The 27,227-nt window shown below is 45.1% G+C and overlaps 1 protein-coding gene across 1 annotated transcript in view; it reads left to right on the forward strand.

The window, feature by feature from the left end:
* The first annotated feature begins 6 nt into the window (after positions 1–6).
* LOC145353100 (ankyrin repeat domain-containing protein 33B-like) overlaps positions 7–27,227 on the forward strand; it is a 51,600-nt gene continuing 24,379 nt past the window's right edge. The window contains exon 1 of the mRNA XM_080203467.1: positions 7–717. Within this exon, the coding sequence (XP_080059593.1) occupies positions 361–717 (357 nt within the window). The 5' untranslated portion in view covers positions 7–360. The remainder of the gene's footprint in view (positions 718–27,227) is intronic.

The following is a 27,227-nucleotide window of genomic DNA, read 5'->3' on the forward strand; positions in this document are numbered from 1 at the left end:
ACACCACCCTCCCCCCGCTCATCCCAGGATCCTGACACCCACGCATCCCAGCTCCTATGTACCAGGATCCAAATCCTCTTATCCTAGAACATCACACACCCCAGGACACGAAGCCCTCCTCCCCCAACTGATACCAAGACTCACATCCCTGACCAAGGTGCCCCTGATCACAGGAACGCAACCCTCATTCATCTATCTCAGAGTTCCCACACCTGGGGCCCCCTGACAAAAGCCCACCCCAGGACACTCTGCATTATCTCATCTTCTGGTCCAGGGTGCAAGGTTTCCAGGAAAATTTGGTGATTGCCCATCCTTGGGCCCTCCTGCTGCTGCGGTCCCTCTGGGCAGCTGAAGGCCTGCATGCTGCTGATGACGGAAGCGAGAGGCGCAGACGTCTGTTGGAGGAGAACTGGGACAATTGTCATGTCCCCCAACACTTCCCACCTTTTGCAGGTGCCTGAGGAGGAGACAGAGGAGTGGGAAGATCCTGACTTTGGGGATGAAGTGGACCGGGAAGTGGACACCTGCAGCATCTTGTCAGATGACTCCTTCTACCCCCCTGATCCACAGTCAGTCAGCAATAAGTCGGAGACTGAGACAAGTGGCTCACTCAGCCTATACCGGGCCTGTGTCCTGAACAATGCCATTGGACTCAAGGAGTTGATGTGTCGGGGGCTAAGTAAACGGGAAGTGATGGAGAGGGACAAGAATGGCAAGGTAAGTGAGCAGTTGGGGCATGGCTCATTGTCTCATGTACACACTCAGTGTACCAGATAGATACTCACACACAGATACATGTATGCACACACACGTAAACACACACACACCATACCAGATACATACACACACACACACAGACCATACCAGATACATACACACACACACACACAAACACATATAGCATGCCAAATAGATGTACACATACACAAACACACTCTCATAACATGCCAGATAGATAGGCTGCCACATTCACACACACATACAGTGCTAGACAGATACAGCCACACACATTGCTGAAACACTCACGTACCGCTAGCACATGTACAGACTGTCAGATTGCCAGACACTTTTGCACGTGCACTGCCAAGCACGTTTTCACATATACTGCCAGACAACATGCACAGACATTGTTCGAGATATATACACAGCCGGACCTATATACACTGCCTTGCTCATTCATATAGCCTGCCAGACAGACACACACATACCACCAGACATACATTTTAAAAAATATTTAATTTAGTTAGTTCCTCGCCTTGATTTATTTTTAGTTTTCTTTTTCAATGTGGTATGTACATTGGCTACTGTGCAGACAGTGCAAAGTAGATGTTTAGTTAGACTGTTATTTCCTGATTTTCAATTACAGCATTACCCATGTCTATCTCTAAGGGGCCAATTTTCCCTGAGCCACACTCCCCCTTTTTAATCTATTTGTAAAAATGTTTTGTCCAGTCCTTGATGACCTTCACAAGCTTTTTACCCAGTTCCCTATTTGCAGTTTTTACCGCTTCCTTTGTATACATTTGCTGTTCTTTATATATCTCTCCCAGTCTGTACCTCTTCTTCATCTTGTATTAACCAAATCCACTAGAATTACGTTACCTTTTGCTTTTCTCCTTGACCAAGGTTGTTTACTTGCACAAGCAGACTGTTGGCCTTTCGGAGTGCGTATGCCATTAGTATTGTATTCTTAAAAAGTATTTTTCACTGCTTGTAGACAGTTTAATTCGTGAACAGTTCTGCCCAGTCTAATGTGGTCAAATCCTGCTTTGTCACTGCAGAATCAACCTTACTTGAATTTAAAACCCAGATTTGACAGCGAGAACCAAACACTGAATTCAATTACATTATCTTCGCTGCTAACTAGGTGTTCCCTTCCTGTTAAGTCATTTACTAATTCGGGCATTTTACACATGACTGAATTTCAGATGGCTTGTCTTTTGTTGGTTCAAGAAAATATTCTTCCCAGCAAATTATCCCCAATGCTCGTGAGAAAATACCTATCAGGAAATGTTGCTTATCCCAGTCCGTGTGAAAAGTATGCCATTATAACTCTGTTTTTGCAACAAGTTTCTTTGATCTTCATGTTTATGGATTCCACTATTTGATCATTGCTATCTGGAGGACTATACACAACTCCCACTTGCATCCTCTATCATTATTGCTGAAACTTTTTGTCTTGCGCTCATCAGGACAAAGACAAGAATACCAAATTTCAAGTGATCACAGTTTATACTGCAGGAGGAGAAGGTGCTGATTTGCTGGCAAGACAACTCTGGCCGAGGCTTTGCTATGGAGAAAGCTCCCTAGTAACTAAAAGAAAAGGCACCAGGCCTGAACAGATTTCCTTTGTTTGCAGAGAACAGGTCGTTGCGTATGAGTCATGTTATGAACTCGATTGAGTATCGTAAGTTGGTTGTTGGTATAGCTATTAGCTCAGTTAGGGTTGTTTAACAAGTACTGCCCAATCCCAGAATCACATCCAACAGTCAGCATTTTGTTTCACAAGCTCAGGCTGGTTGGGTAAGGCTACCCTGGCATATTGTTTGATGCTTTGTATTGTCCTGGGCATCATTTGCTAAAAAGCTGCACAGGAAGTGTTGAAATGGAGAGCTGCGTTCTCAAAAGCTTGTTGTGTTACTGATGCATGCCAAAACATTGTCCACAGACTAATCAGCTATCCTCCCTCCTCTAGATTTCCAGGGACAGTCTTCCAGACTTCTTGCTGTGACTCCAGCAGGAAAAGATTGGAGAAATGATACGAACAATTGTTTCTGCCTTTTTCTCCAGGAGATTCTGCTGGTTTCCTACTAAGATTATATGAATAAACTGGGAGGACTGGCCACCGAACCTTAAATCCATTATTTGTTTCCTATGTACCAATAACCTGAGGGCGAGGGGAAGAACTTGCATCTGAGCACCTTCCACAACCTCAAATGTCCCAAAATGATTTACAGCCAGTGAAATAATTTTGAAGTATACAAGCTTGGTAGTACACACTTGAAGCATCCTAGTTAGGAACACAGGAACAGGACTAGGCCATTCAGCCCATCAAGTCTGTTCTGATCAGTCACGTAGAATTAACTAGCATAGAAATGGACCACTCAGCTTCACGTTGATGCTAAGGCTTCACAAGAGCCTTCTCCATCCCACTTCCTGTAACTGTATCAATACTGCCTTCTATTCGTGTCTGTCTAGCATTCCCTTAAATGGACCTGTGCTCCACATCTCATCCACTCCTTTTGATGGAGAGTTCCACATTCTTGCCATTCCAAATATTTCCTGGATTCCGTATTGGATTTATGAGTGATTATCTTATATTGATGGTTCCCTCCTTTTGACCTCCTTTCTATCTCTAGATTAGCAAACTCTTCTCTAATCAGGCTGCATGGTAGTTAGTACTGCTGCTGCCTCACAGCGTTAGGGACCTGAGTTCGATTCCCGGCTTGAGTCACTGTCTGTGCAGAATCTGCATGTTCTCCCTGTGCCTGCGTGGGTTTCCTCCGGGTGCTCTGGTTTCTGCCCACAGTCCGAAAGACATGCTGGTTAGGTGCGTTGGTCATGCTAAGTTCTCCCTCAGTGTACCTGAACAGGTGCCGGAGTGTAGTGACTAGGGAATTTTCACAGTAACTTCATTGCAGTGTTAATGTAAGCCTACTTGTATAAATAAACTTTAAAGACCCCAATCAGGGGTTCCCAAGACCTCAATCTGTTGCTTTCTGGAGAAAGGCTCTTGTGTTCCGCTAACATCCGAGTTTGATGCCAGTTAAGTACCAATTAGGTTTGGCAGCCTAAAAAGTAGCTTGTAAGGCATGCTATGCAGATCATCTTTAAATTTTCTTATTTATTCATTAAGACAAATTAAATCTGCAACATTTTAAGTAGATGGGTGTTCCATTCCAATGTTGACTTTTCTGTTTGACTAGAATAACACTTTCCTGACACAGTAATGTAGTGGTTCGTGCTGCTGCCTCACAGTGCTAGGGATCTGGGTTCAATTCTGGGCTCGGGTCACTGTCTGTGTGGAATTTGCCTGGTCTCCCTGTGTCTGCATGGGTTTCCTCAGGTGCTCCGATTTCCTCCCGTGGTCTCAAGATGTGTAGGTTAGGTTGATTGGCCATGATAAATTGTCCCTAGTGTCACGGGAATTAGCAGGATAAATATGAGGAGTTTTGGGAATAGGGCTTGGGTGGGATTGTGGTTGGTGCGGACATGATGGGCCAAATGGCCTCTTTCTGCACTGTAGATTCTATGATCTATGAAAAAGCTACGATGCTTGTAACTTCAACAAGATATGGATTCAAAAGCAAAACACTGCAAATGTTGGAAGTCTGAAATAATAAAAGAGAATGCTGGGAATATTTAAGTGAAGCAATATCCATGGTGAGGGAAACTGAGGTAACATTTTAGGTCAATGACCTTTTCATTCATATATACATGCAAATAAATTGAATCTGAGCACTTCAAAGCCAAAAAAAGGTGAAAAAAATAATGTTTTTGTCCTTTACTAGCCCTCTCCCTCTCGTATGAAATTCCGCATCACTAAAATGATGCCAATTTACTACGAAAGACATTCTGCAGGATGTAGCAAGTTCCAGGCCTAGGACTCAGTAAATTAAACACATCAGTGACTTTGTAGTAACTAACATGAATTCTCTGTGGAAAAGGCTCATTTTAACATTCAAGGGAAGGCAGCCTTTTAATCAGTGAAAGATATGGATAACTGGTCTGTATCTTCCCTCCATTAACCCAGTCTTGGTTCCATATCTAAACTATCAATTTCAACTTGAAATTTTCAATTTGCCCATTTGCATGACATTTCAGACTCTGTGTTTCAGATTTCTACACCTTTCCTGACATTACCCTTTTAAGGGCTAGCTCTATCATTTGGGTTATGAGTGGGATTTACCAGCCCCGCCCTGGTGGGACCCACCTCAAGGGATTCGGCAGCTCAGTCAGAAGTCCGTTGACTTTCATTGGGACTGCAAGCTCCTGGCAGTGAGCGGGCAGGTCTGAAGTTCCCAGGGTCGGGAGGGGCTGGAAGTCTTGGCAAATGCCCCCCTGCTTTTTTTTTTGACTCCCTCACCTTATCAAATCTTTTGATCACCTTGGAGCACTTTGCTCAGATCGCATTTTGATTTTCAACATTCAAGGAAATGCAAGTTTAGCCTACACAACTTGGCCTGATATTTAACCCTGTTAGCCTTGGTTTATATAAAAAAAAATGAAAGAAATGTTGGGAACTAAAAATCATTGTACATTACGCCGAACAAATTATACATTAAACATGGGAATAGAAGTCGAAAAAAACTTTCAGAGCATTGTGTAATTGTGAGGATGGGAGTTACTGATCAAAGAATTGAAAATTAAGCAAGCATGAAATGGAAACTCTAACCCCAGCGTCTGAGTTTGTTTTAAGTTTAAGCTTATTTATTAATGTCCCAAGTAGGTTTACATTAACACTGCAATGAAGTTACTGTAAAAAAAAAAAATCCCCGGTTGCTACACTCTGGTTGGGTACATGATGTGGAGATGACAGCGTTGGATTGGGGTGGGCATTGTAAGAAGTCTCTCAACACCAGATTAAAGTCCAACAGGTTTATTTGAAATCGCGAACTTTGGAGCGCTGCTCCTTCATCAGGTGCAGGAGCAGCGCTCCGAAGCTCGTGATTCCAAGTAAACCTGTTGGATTTAACCTGGTGTTGTGAGACTTCTTACCGTGTTCAGGTCCACTGAGAGAGAATTTAGCATGGCCAATGCAGCTAACCAATGCGTGTTTCGGATTGTGGGAGGAAACCGGGGCACTCGGAGGAAACCCACACTGACACGGGGAGAACGTGCAAACTCCACACAGACAGTGACCCAAGCCGGGAATTGAACCCGGGTTCCTGGCTCTGCCCCCATCGGTGTAAAATTCAGGCCTATATTACAGCAAATGTCATCGGCCAGATCCATCTCCTCCACAAGATTCTGTCATGGTAACTGTTTGTCTCTATGGTTGCTGTCTGATCTGCTGAGTATTTCCAGAAAATTCTGTATTCCTTTTCCTTTTCAGCATTCACACTATTTTGCTTTTGTGTTACAGCTGATGAAGTTGTTTTGAAATGCAGTCACTGTTGTAATATAGGAAACATGGCAGTTAGCTTGCATACAGCAAGCTCCCAAAATATCCAGATAGTCTCGTTTATAGCTATTGATTGAGGGATTAAAATTGACAACAATACTGAGAAAACTCTCTTTCAAAGTAGTGGCATGGGTCCTTTTATTATAGATTCGAAAGATCAGGGGAGGCCTCAGTTTAATGTCTCATTCAAAAGACAGAACCTTTGAAAGTGTAGCATTCCGTCAGCACTGCAGTTGTTTGCCAGCCTGGATTTTGTGCTTGGGTCTCTGGAATGGGGTTTAAATGCACAACTTTTATAAACACAACAAGCAAGCACAACACAATAGATGTGTAACTTTTAGGGCAGCTTGGTGGTGCAGTAGTTAGTGCTGCTGCCTCACAGTGCCAGGGACCCAGGTTCAATTCCAGCCTTGGGTGACTGTCTGTGGAGTTTGCACGTTCTTCCTGTGTTGGTGTGGGTTTCCTCCCACAGTCCAAAGACATGCAGGTCAGGTTGATTGGCCATGCTTACTGTCCAAAGATGTGTAGGTTAGGTGGTTAGCCATGGTAGATGCAGGGACAGAGCAGAGTGGAGGGCCTGCGTGGGTTGCCTTTCTGAGACTTGGTCCCAGATGGCCTCTTTCTGCACTGTGGGAATTCTACGGTAGCTGTCTGACCTAGCCTATTTAACCATTCCTCAGAAGATGACTTAATTCTTGGGATGAGGGGGTTAAGTGAATCTTTTCTGAACTGTTCCCTCTTAAGCGAAGGTGGTAGCAGTAAGGCATGACTGATACCTAGGCTGGAATGTTATTTTCCCATCCGCTATATGAATGGAGATTTGGCTGGGCACCAAAGTCTCTGACATCGCTGCTGCGGGAACATGGTGTGACAGCTGGCAAGATTGCGCACCTAGAAACAGAGAAGAAAGCATACACAGAGCATTATCATTTGTCCAGCTTTCACGTTGGATCTCTTCCCGCTGATGTGAGATGAGTCACATGAGCAGTTGGGCACTGGGGCAGATTTTACAGATTTCCACTGTTGATGTGGAGTGTCACAAGTATTGGAATTTTAGGGTACATCCAGCTAATGATGTTCTCTCCAGCAATTTGAAGAAATGAAAAATGATGGGAATGGAGAGTGGGAGCCAGGTGCACCCAGTATTCTAGGTAACTGAAGCTTCATGTCAGGAGCAAATGTTCATAAAGTCTATCCATTCAACAACTGCAGTTCACAAATTAAAAACTATTAGAAACCAAACGATGAGTAGCAATCCCAACCATTCCGTTATTGTTCTTGGGAAACCAAAGTTTAAAATTCAAATGATTACATTGCTATAATTTGAATTCCTAGGATGCAAACTAATTCACGATCTGACTATCCGATTCTGGACATAGTGTGGCTTGATGCTAGAGCAATGTTTGGACACTTGGCTATTGGAGTTACATACAGACATGCAAATGTATAGATTAGGAGCAAGAGCCATTTGGCCCCTCGAGCCTGCTCCGTCACTCAATAAAATCATATTTAATCTGATTGTGGCTACGTAGTTGATCTGATTCCTGCCTACCGCCGACTCCCTTGGTTAGTCAAGAATTTATCTACCTCTGCCTTAGAAATACTCAATGACTCTGCCTCTATAAGTCATCAGGGAAGAGAGGTCCAATACCATGACCCTGTGACAGAAAGAAAATCTAATCTGCAACTTAATTGGGAGACCCCTTATTTTTGAATTGTGGTCTTTCCCACAAGAGCAAGCATTCTTTCAGCATCTACCCTTCAGTAACATCACCTTCCAATCTTCTGAGCTCCAGTGGATACAGACCCAGCCTGGTTAACCTTTCCTCAGAAGACAACCCCCTCATCCCAAAACTTAGTCGAGTGAATCTTCTCTGAACTGCTCCTCCTTAAGCAAGGGTGGCATGGTGGCACAGTGCCAGCGTTCAATTCTGGCCTCGGGGCCATTGTCTGTGTGGAGTTTTGCACGTTCTTACCATGTCTGCATGGGTTTCCTCAGGATGCCCCTCCCACAATCCAAAGATATGCAAGTTAGGTTGATTGGTCATGCTAAATTAACCCTAGCGTCAGGGGGATTAGCAGGGTAAATGCGTGGGGTTGCGGGAATAGGGCTTGGGTAGAATTGTGGTCAGTACAGACTTGATGGACCAAATGGCTGCCTTCTGTACCACAGGGATTCAATGAAATCATAATTGTTCACAGCTCTCATCAACACCATGTACAACTAGCAAAACATCCCCATTCCCCTTGCAATGGCCAACAACATTCTATTTACCTTCCTAATCACTTGCATACCAACCTATTGTGATTCATGCACCAAGGTATTCATTCATTTTATGAAGGAACAAAGGGGAAGTTAAACTTTGAAACTGATAACGACCTTTTCAAGAAGACATTGCCTGCACATTTTGGGAAATATTTATTACCTGGCCATGTGTTGACTCAATTCGTGCCACTGCACTGTAACAACATTACCGTGCCATTTAACTATTAATAGGATGGAAAATAGTACACATTATTGAGAAGACGAAACGAAAATCTTAGAGACATAGGAAATAGCTGGTACCTATTGTTTTTGCTTAATGCATTTAGCAGATTTTTCTGCTGGTCAGATGAGTAAGAGCTGAAACAACCCATTCCCAGGTTAAATATTGCCAAGAAACAACTAGCTAAGCGATGGGGTCGCAGCAAATTTCCATAGAATCCCTACAGTGCAGAAGGAGGCCATTTGGCCCATTAAGTCTGCACCGACCACAATCCCACCCAGGCTCTATCCCCGTAACCCCGCACGTTTACCCTATTAATCCCCCTGAAACTAGGGTCAATTTTGCATGGCCAGTCAACCTAACCCATATCTCTTTGGATGCACCCTGGCTTCCTCCCACTGTTCCAACGATGTGCAGGTTAGGTTGATTGGTCGTGCTAAATTGACCCTAGCGTCAGGGGGATTAGCAGAGTAAATACGCTAATATTACAGAATGATTACTTTTTCATAAGAACCACATGCATTCTGAATCTTTCACTTGCTGGCTCATCAACATCTGGACTGATGAAAGCCAGAAACTTCCATGTACCAGCAACTGGTCAATAAAACACAACAACTTCACTCACTTCTCTCTTTCTCTCTCTCTCTCCATTATGTTATGTTACTTCCCTGGCTAAGAAATTTTTCCAGAAATTACAGTTATCAGTGAGGTTACTGTGAGGACCATTTTTCTCATCCATTGACGCTTAATATCATTGGTAAATATTGGTGCTTCAGCAAAGAGGCGACTTCAGACAGTTTCAGGGTCTTTCCTTTGACAAATAATACCATCCCTAACAGTGCACATTACTTTCTAGACAATGCACTTCTCATGAAATAAAGCCACCTCTTTCTTTCTTTCTCTCTCTTTATTTTATTTTTCTCTCTCTCTCACATTAGTCACCTTGAGCTCTCATTTGGACTAAATGCTTTAAATCAACTGCGAGTTATTCCATCTGGTAGAGAGAACACTATAAATTATGCTGCAGTGCTATTTGAAGGTAAAATATTGAGTGTTGAGTAAGCCAGAGGCTATTAATGATTTTACAACCCAAGCCCGATGATCTATTGGATTTATAATGCAGTCGTCAACGGTGGAGAGATGTCGGGTAGAGTGGGGAACAGAATATGATTGCATATAGCTCCGGCACTCATGGGAACAATGACGACTGAGTTGGTTCCTGGAAAGTAGCGGATCTAAGTCTGTCAGAATCGCTACAGTGCAGAGGGAGGCCATTCAGCCCATCAAGTCTGCACTGACTCTCCAAAAGAGCATCTTATCCAAACCCATCCACTGCCCTATTCCTGTAACCCTGTGCATTTACTATGGCTAATCCATCTAACCTACACATCTGTGAACACTGAGGGGTGGTTTAGCATGGCCAATCCATCTAACCTGCACATCTTCGGAATGGGGGTCGCAACTGGAGCACTCGGAGGAAACCCTCGCAGACACGGGGAGAACGTGCAGACTGTGCACAGACAGGGACCCAAGCCGGGAAATGAACCTAGGTCCTTGGTGCTGTGAGGCAGCAAAGCTAACCACTGTGCCACTGGTGATGCTGTGTGGAGGTTGAATTGATTGAACCCTGAAAACTTGAAAGTATCCTTCGTTCTTCATTCCATTCTCATTCCTTTCATAGAGTGTCCTGAGTTTGGGTCCCACAAGATGCTGCTCATTTTAGGTGTTCGGAGATCAAACTCTCTCCTAAGCCACAATTTCTTCACAAGAACTCCTGCATGCCACCTAATAGGAAGAGTTCATGCTGTATCAGCTGTCCTCCACCATGTTCAGAGCTTTTCAGAGTGGAGGTCATGCATTCAGGAAGGTAATTGCATAATGCAATGTTATGTTTAGTAACCTGCCAAAGATTATAAGACGACAAAGCCTTTTTTCTACTGTGAACATTTATTAGTGGTGATAGTGATGCACAGCTAGGGTTGGCAACCCTTCAGTGTTGTCCAAGTCTCCAGGAATTCTGATTAATTTTCTGGACACTGCTAAGAGTGAACTGGAGAAAAAGACATGGCAGCTTTTTTTAAAAAAAAGTGTATTATTCATTTTCTTTAAACACTTTATTGATTATAAAAATTGCAGATAGAAAAATGTCAGTTAGATAGGTGGAGTGAAAGGAGGGAGGAGGTCACATGATGAACTTGTCCAATCAGGTCAAGTGGTTCTACATGCCCCGGTCCTTCCCAGCTTCCTGTTGAGTCAAAAGGTCACAGTTGCAAGCCCCATTCCAGGATTCGAGCAAGTAATCTGGATTGATGCTTCAGTGCAGTACTGGATGAACACTGTATGTTCAGAGCTGTTAAGCCAAGGCATCAGGGCAGCACAGTGGCACAGCTGTTGCCTCACAATGCCAGGGACATGGGTTTGATTCCAGCCTTGGGTGCTTGTCTGTGTGGAGTTTGCTCTTTGCTCTGTGGCTGCGTGGGTTTCCTCCGGGTGTTCCAGTTTCCTCCCGCGGTTCAAAGATGTGCAGGCTAGGTTGATTGGCCATGCTAAAATTAACACTAGTGTTGGGAGATTAGGTTATGGGAATAGGGCTTTGGTGGGATTGTGGTCGGTGCAGACTTGATGGGCCAAATAGCCTCCTTCTGTACTGTAGGGATTCTATAAATGCACAGGGTTACAGGGGACAGGTAGGGATGGGCCTGTGTAAGATGCTCTTTCAGAGACTCAATGCAGATTCATTGGGCTGAATGGCCTCCTGCACTAAAAGGATTCTGTCATCTGCTTGTTCAAGTGGGTGCGTGAGATCCCACAGCATGATTAAGAGTCCTGATTTTGGACTCCACACAATAGTTGAGGTTATCAAAGAGACTCTGGGTCAACATTGACATCACTCCTAATCAACAGTAGGGCAAAATTAAACAGCAACATTATTAAACTTTTGTGTACAAATATAACCAAAGGCTGGGCTGTTTAACACATTAACATAACCAAAACATGATTTCACTTTTTTTATGAAAAAGTTTTAATTTTGGGATGAATCACTTTAAGTTTTTACCACTGGTTTAATCCAGAAAATAGTTTCTTCACTTGCCACTAGGAAATGATCATTTACCTTTAACCTTTAACCTTCAACCAAAAAGGGTGGCATGGACAAGTTGGCTGAAGGGCCTGTTTCCATGCTGTAAACCTCTTGAGTGTAAACACCGAAAGGTGCTTATCTCACTGCTGTTTGTGGGACCCTGCCATTTGCATAATGGATGCCGTCCGCAATTCATTGACCGTGAATTTGAACGATTACTTTCACTTCCCAACTTCCTCTCAGACACAGATGCTGTGACGTTAATTCAAAGAACTATCAAAGAAAGGTCATGAATGTAGCCCAATTCACAAACCAGCCTCCCATTCATTGACTCTGTCTACCCTTCCCACTGCCTTGGCAAAGCGGCCAGCATAATTGAGGACCACACGCACCCCGGATGTTCTCTCTTCCACGTTCTTCCATCAGAAAAAAGATACAAAAGTCTGGGGTCATGTACCAACCAATCCAAGAACAGCTTCTTCCCTGCTGCCATCAGACTTTTGAATGGAACAACCTCGCACTGAGTTGATCTTTCTCTATACCCTAGCTATGACTGTAACACTACATTCTGCACTCTCTCCTTTCCTTCTCTATGAGCGGTATGCTCTGTCTATGTAGCTCACCAGACACACTATTTTTCACCGTATACTAATACATGTGACAAATCAAATAAAATAATTCTGAGTTACATTGTGGGGTAGCATGCCCTGTAGACAAAGGCCCGTTGCACCCAGAAACCATCCTCCTGTGGGATCTCAGTCGGGACAGTCCCACCAAATTTTCTGGGGGTTGGTAAATGAAAATTCTTGCATTAGTATCAGTAGCGTTTTAGTCATCTCACCCTGACACCTCAGAGAGGCATTTCAGCCACAAAATAAGTACACTTGGGAGCCCAGGCGAAGCCTGTATGTGTGGTTTGACACCACCTGTGTCAAAATAGCAGGAGAAATGTGATACTGTTTTGTTGAGTGTTTTCACAATAACAGCAGCAACAATCATTTCCAGGCAATCGATACTAATACAAAGAATAATACGAGTCATAACAGGAAGGCTTCATGGAAATAAATAAAATCCCCTGCAGCCAGTCGAATGCGTTGGTCGCATGTTGGAAGAAATAATTTGAAGTGAACTGTGCACCTGAACTCTGCAACATGCCTAGTTCTGGACATGACCACAGATGGTCAACCCAGCTGTCACTACTTCTGCAGCCCAAAATTGGAGGAGGGTGATGAGAGTGCAGCGAGTTAGGATCTAACCATTCATGTGTAGCATTTAAAACTGCAAAGATCAAAAACTGTTGACCATCAGGATAAACTTTCATGAAATGAGCCTGAGGCGCATCTTCTTCCGAACCCTTTCACTTCTTGGCAGAGCACAGGCCACAGACCACTTCCCTCCATCGAATCCTGTTTTGGGCTAAATACTCTGGTTGTTGCCATGAGAGGTATGGACAGGGTGAGTAGGGAGCAGCTGCTCTCCTTGGTTGAGGGGTCAGTCACGAGGGGGCATAGTTTTTGGGTAAGGGGCAGGACATTGCGAAGGGATTTGAGAAAATATCTTTTCACCCAGAGGGTGATGGGACTCTGGAATGCATTGCCTGGGAACGTAGTGGAGGCTGGAAACCTTACAACCTTTTAAACATGTTTGGATGAGCATTTGAAATTTCATAATATTCAAGGATATGGGACAAGTGCAGGAAAATGGGATTAGCACACTCTTATTGGTAGTTATTGTGGGTGCAGAATCGATGGGCTGAAGGGCCTTTTCTATGACTCTACATACAGCCCTTTGACAGCACTATGTGTCAGATTGCCGTGTAATGTTATCCTGCAGCTTCCTCAAGACATGACCTATCCAATTCCACTTTTGCCTTTTGATTTGGAGAACCATTGGATCGTGTTTTGTTTCCTCCCATAGTCTAATGTTATTGATGATATTTGACCAGCACACTGTAAGGATTCTGCGTGAGGCATCTTGTTGGTGAAAGATTGGATTTTCATCAATATTGTTTCAGTGGTCCTCCCTGTTTCTCCCTGAAGCGTATGGACAGGGTAAATAGTGAGAAACTGTTCTGTTTCAAGAATTAGAGAGTACAGATTCAACATAATGGACAAAAGGAGAAGGGAGGGAAAAAGATTTCATACAGAAGATGGTAGAAGCCTGGAACGAGCTTGCTGAGAGGATGGTGGAGAAAAGTTCGATCGAGGTATTCAAAAGGGAACTGGATTGCTATCTGAAAAGAAATAGGCCAGGATTCTCCGGCCATTCATGCCCTGTTGACAGTGTGAACGGAAAATTTGGTGCTCAACTAAACCTCCATTCTCTGCAGCAGGACCGGAGAATCCCAGCCGTGGGCAAGGTCGGAGAATCCCAGCCGTGGGCAAGGTCGGAGAATCCGGGCCATAAAGTTACGGGGATAAGGGAGGGGAGTGGGACTAGATAGGATACTCTTTCAGAGAGCCTGTGCAGACTCGGTGGGCAAAATGGCCTCGCTGTGCACTGTAAAGAGTGTGTGCGTGTGTTCATTCATTCACCAGCACACATTGTGGGTAAGAAATGGAGATAGACACGGTGGATGGAATTTTATAATTCTTTGCCTTAGTGTCAAGTCAGGTCGGTAAAGCGGTTTGCTGCCCACAGGCTCCACTGTCAGCTTTTCCTGCCATGTCATTTGACACTTAGTCAGGGTGCACTGACTATTCGTTGCACTGATATGATCCATATCCCCCCTGGGGAAGCTGTGCTTATCTATGCGCCCCTGGCAGAGGGAGGGTTTCTCTTCACTGGGTCCCCATAGGTTAAGACCCGTTGTAAACCACACTAGCCTGACGGCACATTGGCAGCGGGGTTGGGGGGGGCGGGGGTGCGATCCCAACGTTGGGGGGATAATACAGCGAGGAAGCGCACTAGCTATATTAAAATGTGTGGCAATGAAATTCACGACCTTTCACAGCGGTCTATGTGTCAGAAGAAGGGGAGTGTCAGGCACAGTGTGTCAAAGTGGGAGAGAGTTTCTTGTCTGATTTAACCGTGCCGTTATGCATCAGGAGACCTTTTCTGTAGAGTATGCACATGTTCTCAGAGTGGTCACCCACTCCAGATCTGAAGGTTTAAGTTCATTTTTATTAGTGTCACAAGTGGGCTTACATTAACACTGCAATGAAGTTACTGTGAAACTCCCCTAACCGCTACCCTCCGGCGCCTGTTTGGGTACACTGAAGGAGAATTTAGCACGATCAGTGCATCTAACCAGGATGTCTTTTGGACTGTGAGGAGGAAACCCACGCTAACACGGGGAGAATGTGCAGACCCAAGCTGAGAGTCAAACCCAGGTCCCTGGCACTGTGAGGCAGCAGTGCTAACTGCTGTGCCACTTTACCACCTGTGCTGTTCAACACAGGAGCCTCCCATGCCAATTCTACCGTTCAGTTAAATCATGGCTGATCTGCAGTCTGAGAGTTCCTGCCTTTTATCTATATGCCTCGATGCACTTACCTAACACAAACCCAACAAAGATTTCAATGCTTCCAGCATCTACAGCTTTTTGGCAGAGGTATTTCCGGATTATTTACTACCTTTTGTGTGGAAACAGGTTCCTGATTTCATTCCTGAAATGGGTGTATTGTTAAGATTTTGCCCCTTTCCTTTGAATTTCCTTGCCAGAGGAAATCTTCCTCCTAGTGCTCTAGTTCCCTCCCACAGTCCGCAGATGTGTTGGTTAGGTGCATTCGCCATGCTAAATTCACCCTCAGTGTACCTGAGCAGGTGCCAGAGTGTGACAACTCGGGGATTTTCACGGTAACTTTATTGCAGTGTTAATGTAAGCCTACTTGTGACACTAATACTTGCATTATTTTAAGCACCTCAAATTAGACCACTCCTCAATCTTTTAATCTCAAGGCAGGAATGCAAGCTAAACTTATGCACTGCTGTAAACAATAAAGGAAACACCTGATACAATTCCTGCCCGTCCCCAGTACACACTCAGTGATCTTCAGATATATTTTAGTTCTCACAAGCCTGTTATTTTATTAGGGGTTTTTCTCCCCCTTGACAGTCATTTTCTTATAGTTCTTTAAAGTGATCCGTTTAGAACTTGACTGGAATCAGTAACTTTTGACTGATATTTCTGTATAATGTACAGTGGTGAATAACAAACAAAAAACAAATAATGAAGTAAATGAGTCAGATTCTGAAACCATGCTTGCTGCCGGAAAGCCCCTTCAGATGAGATCTCCAAACGGCTGTCAACAAGCCTGCTGTCAAAAAAGCCCCATTGCCATGGCAACAAATGTCATGCTGTCATGGGTTCTACAGGGGAGAAGTCAAGATGGGAGGGAGCAGTGAGTGCTCATAACATTCTTATTTAAAACACTAGCTGCCAGGTTTCTGCTGCTTCCTGTGATAGATCAGAGGACCATCAGAAAGATGGACAGGAGAAGGCCCCTACTCTGCTTTTCAGTGAGATTGTGGCCTTAACTCCACTTTTCTACCTGCTCCCCATTACCTCCCTTGGAGATCAAAAATCTGTCTTAACTCAGCTTTGAAAATAGTCAATGGCCCAGTCTCCGTTACTGTCTGGGGAAGAGAACCCTTAAAAACGAACAACCCTCTGAAGAAATTCTTCCCTGTCTCTGTCTGAAATGGGATACCCCTTATTTGTGAACTGTGCCTCTAATGGGTGAATGTTGCAATCGTAGATTCATACAATGCAGAAGGTTATTCAGCTTATTGTGCCTATGGCAGCTCTTTAGAAGAAGTATGTAATTCGTCCCACTCCCTTGATTCTTTTTGGAGCCTGCAAATGTTTCCCCTCCGAGCGCATTCAATTACCTTTGGGAGTTCCAGTTGAGTCTGTTTGCATAACTTTCGGGCAGTGCATTCAAATCTTAATGATTAGCTGTTTCTCCTTGCATCGCCTCTGGCTCTTTCGCCAATTGTCTTAAATCTGTGGCCTCTGATTGCTGATTCTATTGCTAGGTGAAACCTTATTTACACTATCAGAACCCTTCATGGATGGAATTTTATGGTGCCCACCAGTAGGTTTCTAGGTGGGCTAGGACTCATAAAACGTAGCTCGCGGGTTGCCCGTTACCTGTCTCCCATTTTACGAGAGGTATTGAGCTGCCCACCCACCCTTGAGTCTCTTGAGGCATGTGAAGTACCTCATCCCGCCTCTGCCACTATTTACCCCATGGGCGTCACGGTGGTTCAGTGGTTAGCACTGTTGCTTCACAGCTCCAGGGACCTGGGTTCGATTCCTGCCTTGGGCCACTGTCTGTTTGGAGTTTGCACATTCTCCCTGTGTCTGTGTGGGTTTCCTCCGGGTGCTCCAGTTTCCTTCCACAGTCCAAAGATGTGCAGGTTAGGTTAATTGGCCATGCTAAATTGCACCTTAGTGTCCTGGGTTGTGTAGGTTAGAGGGATTAGTTGGTAATATATGGGGATAGGGCCTGGGTGGGATTGTGGTCAGTGCAGACTTGATGGGCCAAATGGCCTCTTTCTGCACTGCAGGATTTCTATGATTTCTATGAGTACGGGGACACCTGCATCAGGTAATGGATAGGTATTGGCATAGTGGTACAGTCACTCACTAGTAATCCAGAGACCCAACATAATGCTCTGGGGGCACAGATTTAAATCCCACCCTGGCAGATGGTGAAATTTGAATTCAATAAAAATCCAGAATTAAAGGTCAAATGATGACCACAAAATCATTGTTGATTGTCGTAAAAACCCATTGTCCTTTAGGGAAGGAAATCTGTCGCTTTTGCCTGGTCTGGTCTACAAGTGACTCCAGATCCACAGCAATGTGGTTGATTCTTAAGTGCCCCATAAAATGGCCTAGCAACCCGCTCAGATCAAGGGCAGTTATGGATGGGCAATAAATACAGGCCTAGGCGGTGATGCCTACATCCCTCAAACTAAAAAAGGTGGGTAGGCCAGTATTCTTCCATGTGAGGTGGTGTTGTTCACTGATGGGGGCGGGGGGGGTGGGATTCCTACTCTGCAAGTTCCCTGTGCTTGTCCAAGCCACCTGCCAGAATGTCATACCCTCTTTAACCCGCTCCAAAATGGCTGTCCTCCCACCTCCTGCTGGATTCTGCCAGCCAGGCCAGTTAATGAAAACCAACCTCCACTGTTAGTATTACAGAGATTACAATTGGATTGGCTGGACTTCCTCCCTAGATGGGGGATGCAGTCTCATCCTTAGCCAATGAACATCCCACGGTATGTTAAATGGCACTCGGGCAGCCAGTATTGGTGGGTCAAGTTCCCCATCAACTGTTCCAAAAAAATCCTGTCCCATGTTTTTGAATATCTCTGTTCAATCTCCCCATAACCCTCTTTAAAGAGAACAATCCAGTTTTCCACCTAACTAAAGTGTCTCAGCCCCAGTTGTTTTCTGGTTAATCTTTACATATTTGTGAATGATATTCTCAAGAGAACTCACTTGTGTGGACTAGGAAAAATTGACATCTTTGGCACTGGAATGTTTACACTGTCCATGGCAAATCAGTTCTATCAATGCCTCATATAACTTACTGACAGTTAGGATGGAATAAGTTGTTACCATTTTTACTGTCAAAAATTGACTCGTCTGTCAATAAGTGTGCTTTTATGTAGAAAGGAATGAAGTGTGGAAAGCAAGAATACAGGGGGTACACCTCATGTTGCACAGATTCTTTAGATCTTTTTGTATCAGTATTAATTGGAGTGTGACTTGAATCCACAACCTTCTGACTCATATCCCTCATGTTGAACTGAGATTGAATTAGCTGCATCCTTAATCCTTTTACACAACAGGCATTAACCCATAATACCCTAACAAGTTTAAGTTTATTAGTCACAAGTAGGCTTACATTAACACTGCAATGAAGTTACTGTGAAAATCCCCTATCTCTGCACTCTGGAGCCTGTTTTGAGTACAGAGGGAGAATGTGGCATGACCAATCCTCCTAACCTGCGCATCTTTGAACTGTGAGAGGAAACCAGAGCACCCAGTGGAAGCCCACACAGGCATGGGGAGAATGTGCAAACTCCACACAGACAGTGACCCAAGGCTGGAATGGAACCCGGGCCCCTGGCATTGTGAGGCAGCAGTGCTAGCCACTGACTGTTCTATAGACTGTGGGGTAGAATTTTAAGGATGGCGAGTGATCAGCGCTCACTTACATGTTGGTTGGCAGTGGACAGGACTTCTATCCACCCTAGAAAGAAAGTTCTGCCTGTAAGAGCTTAATTGGCTCTTCAACACAGCCAGACACAGTGCTGCAATGGCCAGAAGCTGTACTACAGCGCTCTGCCTGGGACTAAATCCTGCAACTTTTGAAAAGGGGGTTCTGGGGGCAGAGGGCATATAATGCCTGGTGGGGGGCAGGAGGGGGTGGTTTTGGGAAGGGGACAATTGCAGTGTCGGGGGGTAGGGGTGGAAAGAGGTCCCACAACTGAATGTCCTGGGGGGTGGGGGGAGTGCACCTCTCCTTTGAGAGGAGGCTTCCAATTCAAGCACCATCCAACTCTTCCCACCTGAGATGGGGAATAGTGTGAATGTCACTTTCCCACCCTATCTGCACGTGCAGCTGCTCCTGCTAGCCTAGAAATTGAGATGGGCATGATAAAGCCCTTAAGTGACCATTAAGCGGTCACCTAAGGGCCTTGAAAACCTGAATGGGCAAGTATCCTTGCCTGTCCAAATGTGAAATTTTGCCTGAGTTTTCTGGGGGATGGAGGGGGGGGGGGGAAGTGTGTGGGAGAAATCATGTCCATTCAATTTTATGTCCCCCACCCTGCCTCAGAACCCATCGTTGGGGGACCATAAAATTCTACCCTTGGAAAATTACAAGGAAATGTGAATTTTTGCATTTTGGCAGAAGCAAGAGGCAATATAGATTGGCACAGTTCAGAGTGTACAGAGACAGAGAGGGGCTTTGAAGAGCATTCATGTGCAAAGGTCTTTGAATGTGGCAGGACATATTGAGAGAGTAATTAGCAAAGTATATGGGGTCTTGATGCTTCAAAAATAGAGCTACCGAGAACAAAAGCAGGGGAGTAATGCTGAACCTTTATACAATGCTGGTTAGGCCACTACTAGAGAGAGAGCCCCAGGCTTTACCAGAATGGTTCCAGGGATGATAGATTTTAGCTACAAGACTAGATTGGAGAAGTTAGGGTTGTTCTCCTTGGAGCAAAGCAGATTGAGGGGAGACTTGATAGAGGTATGTAGGTGAATCGTGAACGTAGAAAATGTAGTGGAGGACATGTCCCTGCCTACATCAGAGTTGATGGAAGTGGAGATGGTTGAGAGCTTCAAGTTTTTAAGTATTCAGATCACCAACTACTTGTCCTGATCCCTCCACACTGATGCTATAGTTGGTGAAGGAGCAGCGCTGTGAAAGCTCGTGCCACCAAATAAACCTGTTGGACTTTAACCTGGGATTCTAAGACTACTTACTGTGCTACAGTCGAGAAAGCCCACCAGTGCCTCTACTTTCTCAGAAGGCTAAAGAAATTTGGCATGTGCAGTATGATTCTCACCAATTTTTCCAGATGTATCTTAGAAAGCATTCTGTAACATAAGAACATAAGAAATAGGAGCAGGAGTAGGCCATCTGGCCCTTCGAGCCTGCCCCGCCATTCAATAAGATCATGGCTGATCTGTCGTGGCTCAGTTCCACTTTCCGGCCCTCTCCCAATAACCCTTAATCCCCTCTCTTATCAAAAACCCATCAACCCGCTTCTTGAAAATATTTAGCGAGGCAGCCTCCACCACTTCAGCGGGTAGAGAATTCCAGAGATTCACCACCCTTTGAGTGAAGAAGTTCCTCCTCAACTCCGTTCTAAAACGCCCCCCTTTATCTTGAGGCTGTGCCCCCTAGTCCTAGTGTCTTTTTTGAGCGGGAAGAGTCTCTCCACCTCTATCCTATCCATCCCATTCATCATCTTATACGTCTCAATGAGATCTCCCCTCATTCTTCTAAACTCCAACGAGTACAAGCCTAGTTTATTCAGCCTCTCCTCATAGCTCAACCCCCTCAACTCCGGTATCAGCCTAGTAAACCTCCTCTGCACTCCCTCCAAGGCCAAAATACCCTTGCGCACGTACGGCGCCCAAAACTGCACACAGTACTCCAGCTGCGGCCTCACCAATGCCCTGTACAGCTGCAGCAAGACCTCCCTACTTTTATATTCAATCCCCTTCGCTATGAAGGCCAGCATCCCATTTGCCTTCCTGACCACCTGCTGCACCTGCAAGCTGGGTTTTTGCGACTCATGCACAAGGACCCCGAGGTCCCTCTGCACCGTCGTCTGCTGCAGTTTTTCGCCACGTAAGTAATAGTCCTTCCTACCATTCTTCCTACCAAAGTGGACCACCTCACACTTGCCAACATTAAATTCCATTTGCCATTTCCTGGCCCATTCGCCCAGCCTATCTAGATCCTTCTGCAGACTCTCCACACCCTCCGCACAATTTGCCGTTCCCCCAATCTTGGTGTCATCAGCAAATTTCGACACCCTACACTCGGTTCCCTCCTCCAGATCATCTATATAAATGGTAAAAAGCTGAGGCCCCAGCACCGACCCCTGGGGCACTCCACTAGTCACCATCCGCCAATCCGAATAGCACCCGTTGACCCCCACTCTCTGCCTCCTATTTGACAACCAATCCTCTATCCACGCTAATACCCTACCCCCAACTCCAAGTCCCCTGACCTTCTGCAATAACCTCTTATGAGGTACTTTGTCAAACGCCTTCTGAAAATCCAGAAAGACCACATCCACCGGCTCTCCTCTATCGACCGCCCTAGACACATCCTCATAGAACTCCAGTAAATTTGTCAGACACAACTTCCCTTTAATGAAACCGTGCTGCGTCTGCTCTATCAAGCAATTCCCTTCAAGATGCCTCACAATTTCCTTCTTAATGACGGATTCTAACATTTTACCTACCACAGACGTTAAACTAACCGGCCTATAATTCCCTGCCTTTTGCCTGGCACCCTTCTTAAACAGCGGCGTAACATTAGCCGTTTTCCAATCCTCCGGCACTTCCCCGGAATCCAGAGACGTCTGGAAAATAACCACCAATGCATCCACTATAACCTCCGCCATTTCTTTCAGAACCCTTGGATGCATTCCATCCGGTCCTGGGGACTTGTCCACAATCAGCCCCTCCAGTCTGTCGAGCACCGCCTCTCTAGTAACAGTAATGTCATTAAGACCCTCCAGTCCTACCACCTTTCCATCGCTAACACCCGGCAAATTATTCACGTCCTCCTCCGTGAAGACAGAAACAAAAAAGTTATTCAATACCTTAGCCATATCCCCATCCCCTACCACTAGGTCCCCTTTCTCATCCTCTAAAGGACCAACGTTCACCCTAGCCAGCCTCTTCCTTTTTATATATTTATAAAAACTCTTGCTATCCTTTTTTATATTAAGCGCTAGCCCAGCTTCATAGTTTCTCCTACCCTCCTTTATCAGCTTCTTTGTCAATCTTTGTTGACATTTAAACCTCTCCCAATCCTCTTCTCGCCCACTACTCTTAGCTACTCTAAATTCCTCCGCTTTTAATTTAACACTTTCCTTCACCTCCTTCGTTATCCACGGCTTATTACCTCTCCTCCTACAGTCCTTTTTGACCATCGGAATAAATTTCTGCTGAGCACCAAGAAAGATCTCCTTAAAGATTCTCCACTGCTCCTCAGCAGACCCTCCCTCCAACGCACTCCCCCAGTCCACATTCGCCAATTCTTCTCTCATCCTACCGTACTCCCCTCTATTCAGACAGAGGACGCGTGTCCGGGAACCCACTTTCTCCTCCTCCATCTGCACCAGAAACTCCACCATACAATGATCACTCTCTCCAAGAGGATCCTTCACCGCAAGGTCCCTAATTCTACCTGCCTCATTACATAGCACCAGATCCAAGATAGCTCGCTCCCTCGTCGGCTCCAACACACACTGTTCAAGGAAATTATCCCGGCAGCATTCCAAGAACTCCTCCTCGAGCCGACCGTGTCCAACATGGGTCGACCAATCAACATGCAGATTGAAATCCCCCATAACTACGGCCGTCCCATTCCTGCACGCCGCACTTATTTGCGCGTTAACAGCCCGCCCCACCTCCAGATCATTATTCGGGGGCCTATAGACGACACCCACCAGCGTCTTCCTCCCTTTGCTGTTCCTAATCTCCACCCACAACGATTCCACGTTCTGCTCCTTACATCTCCTGCTCTGATGAAGACTGCAAGAAACTACAAAAGGTTGTGAGCAATGCCCAGTCCAACACACAAACAATCCTCTCATCCATTGACTCCATCTACACTTCCAACTGCCTCTGGAAAGCAGCCAGCATAATCAAGGGCCCTGTGAACATAAGAACATAAGAAATAGGAGCAGGAGTAGGCCATCTAGCCCTTCGAGCCTGCCCCGCCATTCAATAAGATCATGACTGATCTGAAGTGGCTCAGTTCCACTTTCCCGCTTTCTCCCCATAACCCTTAATTCCCTTGCCTACCAAAAACTGTAATTTTTTTTCTCTGTAATGGCCACCAGATCATATCCATTTGTGCTGATCTGCGCCACCAGCTCATTCACTTTGTTCCGAACGCTTCGTGCATTCTGATAAAGTGTCTTCATCCCAGCCTTCACATGGACCCTATTTGAAGGAACGCTACCAACCTTACTCATGCCCCCTACTCCCTTTATTATTGGGACATCCTTGACCTCTTCCCGTACCTGTACCCTCTCCTTTACTTAGACCCTGTAATTTCACCTACCCTCACACCGTTCCCCCCCCCCCCCCAAATTAGTTTAAAGCCCTATCTACAGTCCTAGTTATACGATTCGCCAGGACTCTGGTCCCAGCACGGTTCAGACCAACACCATCCCACCTGAACAGGTCCCACCTGCCCCAATACTGGTGCCAATGCCCCATAAATTCAAAACTATTCCTCCCACACCAATCCCTGAGCCACCCATTCACCTCTTTTAATCCTATCTATCCTATGCCCATCTGCACGCAGTTCAGGTAGTAATCCAGAGATAACCACCTTGTCGGTTCTGCTTTTTAATTCCATTCCCATCTTTTCATACTTCCTCTCCAGATCCTCAGTTCGCATTTTGTCTATGTCGTTGGCACCACAACGACCGGATTCTCACCCTCCCACTTCAGGTTCCTCTGCAGCCCAGATGCGACATCCTGGACCCGAGCACCAGGCAGACAACACACCCTTCTGTGCTCTTTATCATTGTGACAAAAGACAGCGTCTATACCCTTAACCATACTACCCCAATTACCACTACATTCCTTTTTACCTTCTCTTTGTCTATGTCCTGTGTCTGCATCACTGTACCGTGTGCAGTTTGCTCATCAACCTCACAGCCCTCATTCTTGTCCACACTGGAAGTAAGAACCTCAAACCTGTTATGCAGATTGAGAGGCTGAGGCATTCGGTCCTCACCCTCCTTCCTCCGGTCCCCACCCTCCTTCCTCCCCTCAGCAGCCCCCTCTTGTTCCTGACCCTTAGAGTGAGCCAGTCCAGGGGGTGTGGATGTCTCTTGCACCCCATTATCAATGGCATTCTCCCTCCCCCTGATGAGCCTCAGTGTCTGAAGCTCAGAGGCCAGCTCATCTATGAGCTGGAGCTCCTTCAGCAACCAGCACTTACTGCAGACATGGTCACTGGGAAGGACCCTGGGGTCCACCAGCTCCCATATCGTATAGAAACAGCACATCACATGCCCCTCCATTGTTGCCCCTTAGTAATTAGTAAACACAGTTTACAAGTCAAACTTACCTGGCCCTTTTCTCCCAAGCCCTTTGATCCTAAGCCCTTGCAGCTCACTCAGCTTCCCTCTCACTCCGCTGCCCGCTCTGACGCTGCCCGCTGTCTACAGCAGATGTGCACATCTTCCGTTGCGAAAAAGATATAAAAGTCTGAAAGTACGTACCACGTGGGTGGCATGGTAGCACAGTGGTTAGCACTGCTGCTTCACACTCCAGAGACCTGGGTTCAATTCCCGGCTTGGGTCACTGTGTGGAGTTTGCACATTCTCCTGGTGTCTGCGTGGATTTCCTCTGGGTGTTCTGGTTTCCTCCTGCAGTCCAAAGATGTGCAGGTTAGGTTGATTCGCCATGCTCACATTGCCCTTAGTGTCCTGAGGTACGTAGGTTAGAGGGATCAGTGAATAAATAGGGATATGGGTGTAGGGCCTGGGTGGGATTGTGGTCAGTGCAGACTCAATGGGCTGATTGGCCTCTTTCTGTGTTGTAGTGTTTCTATAATTCTACAAGAGACTCAAAAAAGCTTCTTCTCTGCTGCCATCAGACTTTTGAATGGTCCTATCGTATATCAAGCTGATCTTTCTCTTCACCCTTACTTGTACCTGCAGCACTATATCCTACACCCTCTCCTTTCCTTCTCCCCTATGTGCTCTGTGATGGTATGTTTTGACTGCATACGCACAAGAAACAATACTTTTCAATATCCCAATATATGTGACAATAATAAATCAAATCAAGAAAAGGATTATGGAGATTTAGATGAGATAGACCGAATGAAAGCTTTTCTCATTAGCTGATGTCGCAAGGCTTGGGGATCACAGGTTTTGGGCAAGAGATACAGGAGGGATGTGAGGAAGAACTTTTCACACAGTGAGTTGTAATGACCTGGGCCACAGCCTGTGAGGGCGCTGGAAACAGAGACTACCATTGATTTCACAAGGAAATTGGATGGGAATTTGAGAGAAATGGGCTTATAGGAATACAAGGATAGATTGGGAGGACCGCATTGAGGGGATTACTCCACAGAGAGACAGCATGGGCTCAGAGGGACTCCTGAGAACAATCCCTCATCATCTAATCTCTCATTGGCAAGAACTGCCATTGCTGAGATATGCCTAGGCATTGGTGGAAGAGCTGGGAAAATCTACAATAAATAATTAGAAACATTTGCAGTGAAACATCCAGCGGTTTAAAGCATTTCCTGCCAAGTTTCTGCTAGCTCATGGAAAAGCATAATGAACTGTCCTTTGATATTACATAATAATAAATGACCAACAGGAAGAATCTGCATCAAAGTGTGATGGATGCATGTCTAGAACCCTCTGAATAATAAACTTTAGTCATTGATTCTGAATGTGGAGGTTTATTATGGATTTGACTTGTGCGCGTTATCTGTCGGGGAGGTATTGATTCACCCTATTATGGGTCATGGTGCAAAAACTGCAAAGCCAATAAGAATGGCCCAATCTGTGTCAATAAAACCACCATTTTTAATGAACTGCTATGCTCACGAATAGTCAAGTGATTGTTCATTTTAAATAATGCTCAGTGTAACAGGGTCAACCATGTAGGTGAGCAGTCAGATAATCATTTTAAGCTTTCCTAATGACATTGTGACAAGACATTTTTTTGTTTTACAGTTCACAATTTAGAATTGACAAGAATCTGCCCCTTTAAAAATAGGCACAGGGATGTTTACTGCAATCGTGTAGGGTATTGGTGAAGCCAAACCTGGAATATTGTGTGCAGTTTTGGTGTCTTTATCTGAGGAAGGATGTTCTTGAGGGAGTACAGAGGAGGTTTGCCAGGCTGATTTCTGGGATGGCAGGACTGTCATATGAGGAGAGACTAAGTCGATTAGGATTATATTCACTGGAGTTTAGAAGAGTGAGAGGAGATCTCCTAGAAACTTATAAAATTCTAATAGGGTGTTCCCGATGGAGGGAGTCCAGAGCAAAGGGTCATAGTTTGAGGATAGGGGATAAACCTTTTATAACTTGGGTGAGGAGAAATTCACCCAGAGGGTGGTGCATGTGTGGAATTCATTACCACTGAATGTATTTGAGGCCAAAAATATTGTGTGATTTCAAGAACAAATTAGATATAGCTCTTGGGGCTAAAGGGATCAAGGGAGGAAAGGGTATCAAATCTGATGATTAGCCATGATCATGCTGAACGGGCTCAAAGTGCCGGATGGCCTACTCCTGCTTTTAGTTTATATCTTTCTAGCACCTTTTGTTTTTGTATATTTTTTCTCATTCTCACCTCCCTTGTCTTGCACTGTCAGCTATTATTTTATCAAATGGTTGTTTGCTTCCTGACATCTCTCTTATCTCTCCTCTGCTTCTTTCCCCTTTATTCCCTGGCTCTGTTCCTCTTTATCATCTGTTTGTCTGCAACGTCTCCTGTTTCTGACCAAAGGTCATGGAGTATTTGACCCTACTCTCCCTCATTCCACAGACGCTTGCTTGCCTGACTTTTTAGTGCTCCCAGGAAGTGTTCTTCTCCCCTGTTTTATTTCAGATTCCCAACATCTGTGGGATATTGCTTTTTGTGATTATTTTCTTCTTGATCCTGGTTTTGATCACTGGTGTTAAATTGGAATACTTTCCTGCTTTCTTCCCGTAACCGCAATCCTCAATATGCCAACAATATGTAGTCCATTTGTTGCTGAGAATGACCTTGTTTGGAGATTCTGTGATCTTTACAATCTTACACATATTTGACCCCTTCACCTTTGTTAGT

This window comes from Carcharhinus amblyrhynchos, chromosome 2, assembly GCF_965287045.1.
Source record: "Carcharhinus amblyrhynchos chromosome 2, sCarAmb.v2.hapA, whole genome shotgun sequence".
Taxonomy (NCBI): Eukaryota; Metazoa; Chordata; class Chondrichthyes; order Carcharhiniformes; family Carcharhinidae; genus Carcharhinus; species Carcharhinus amblyrhynchos.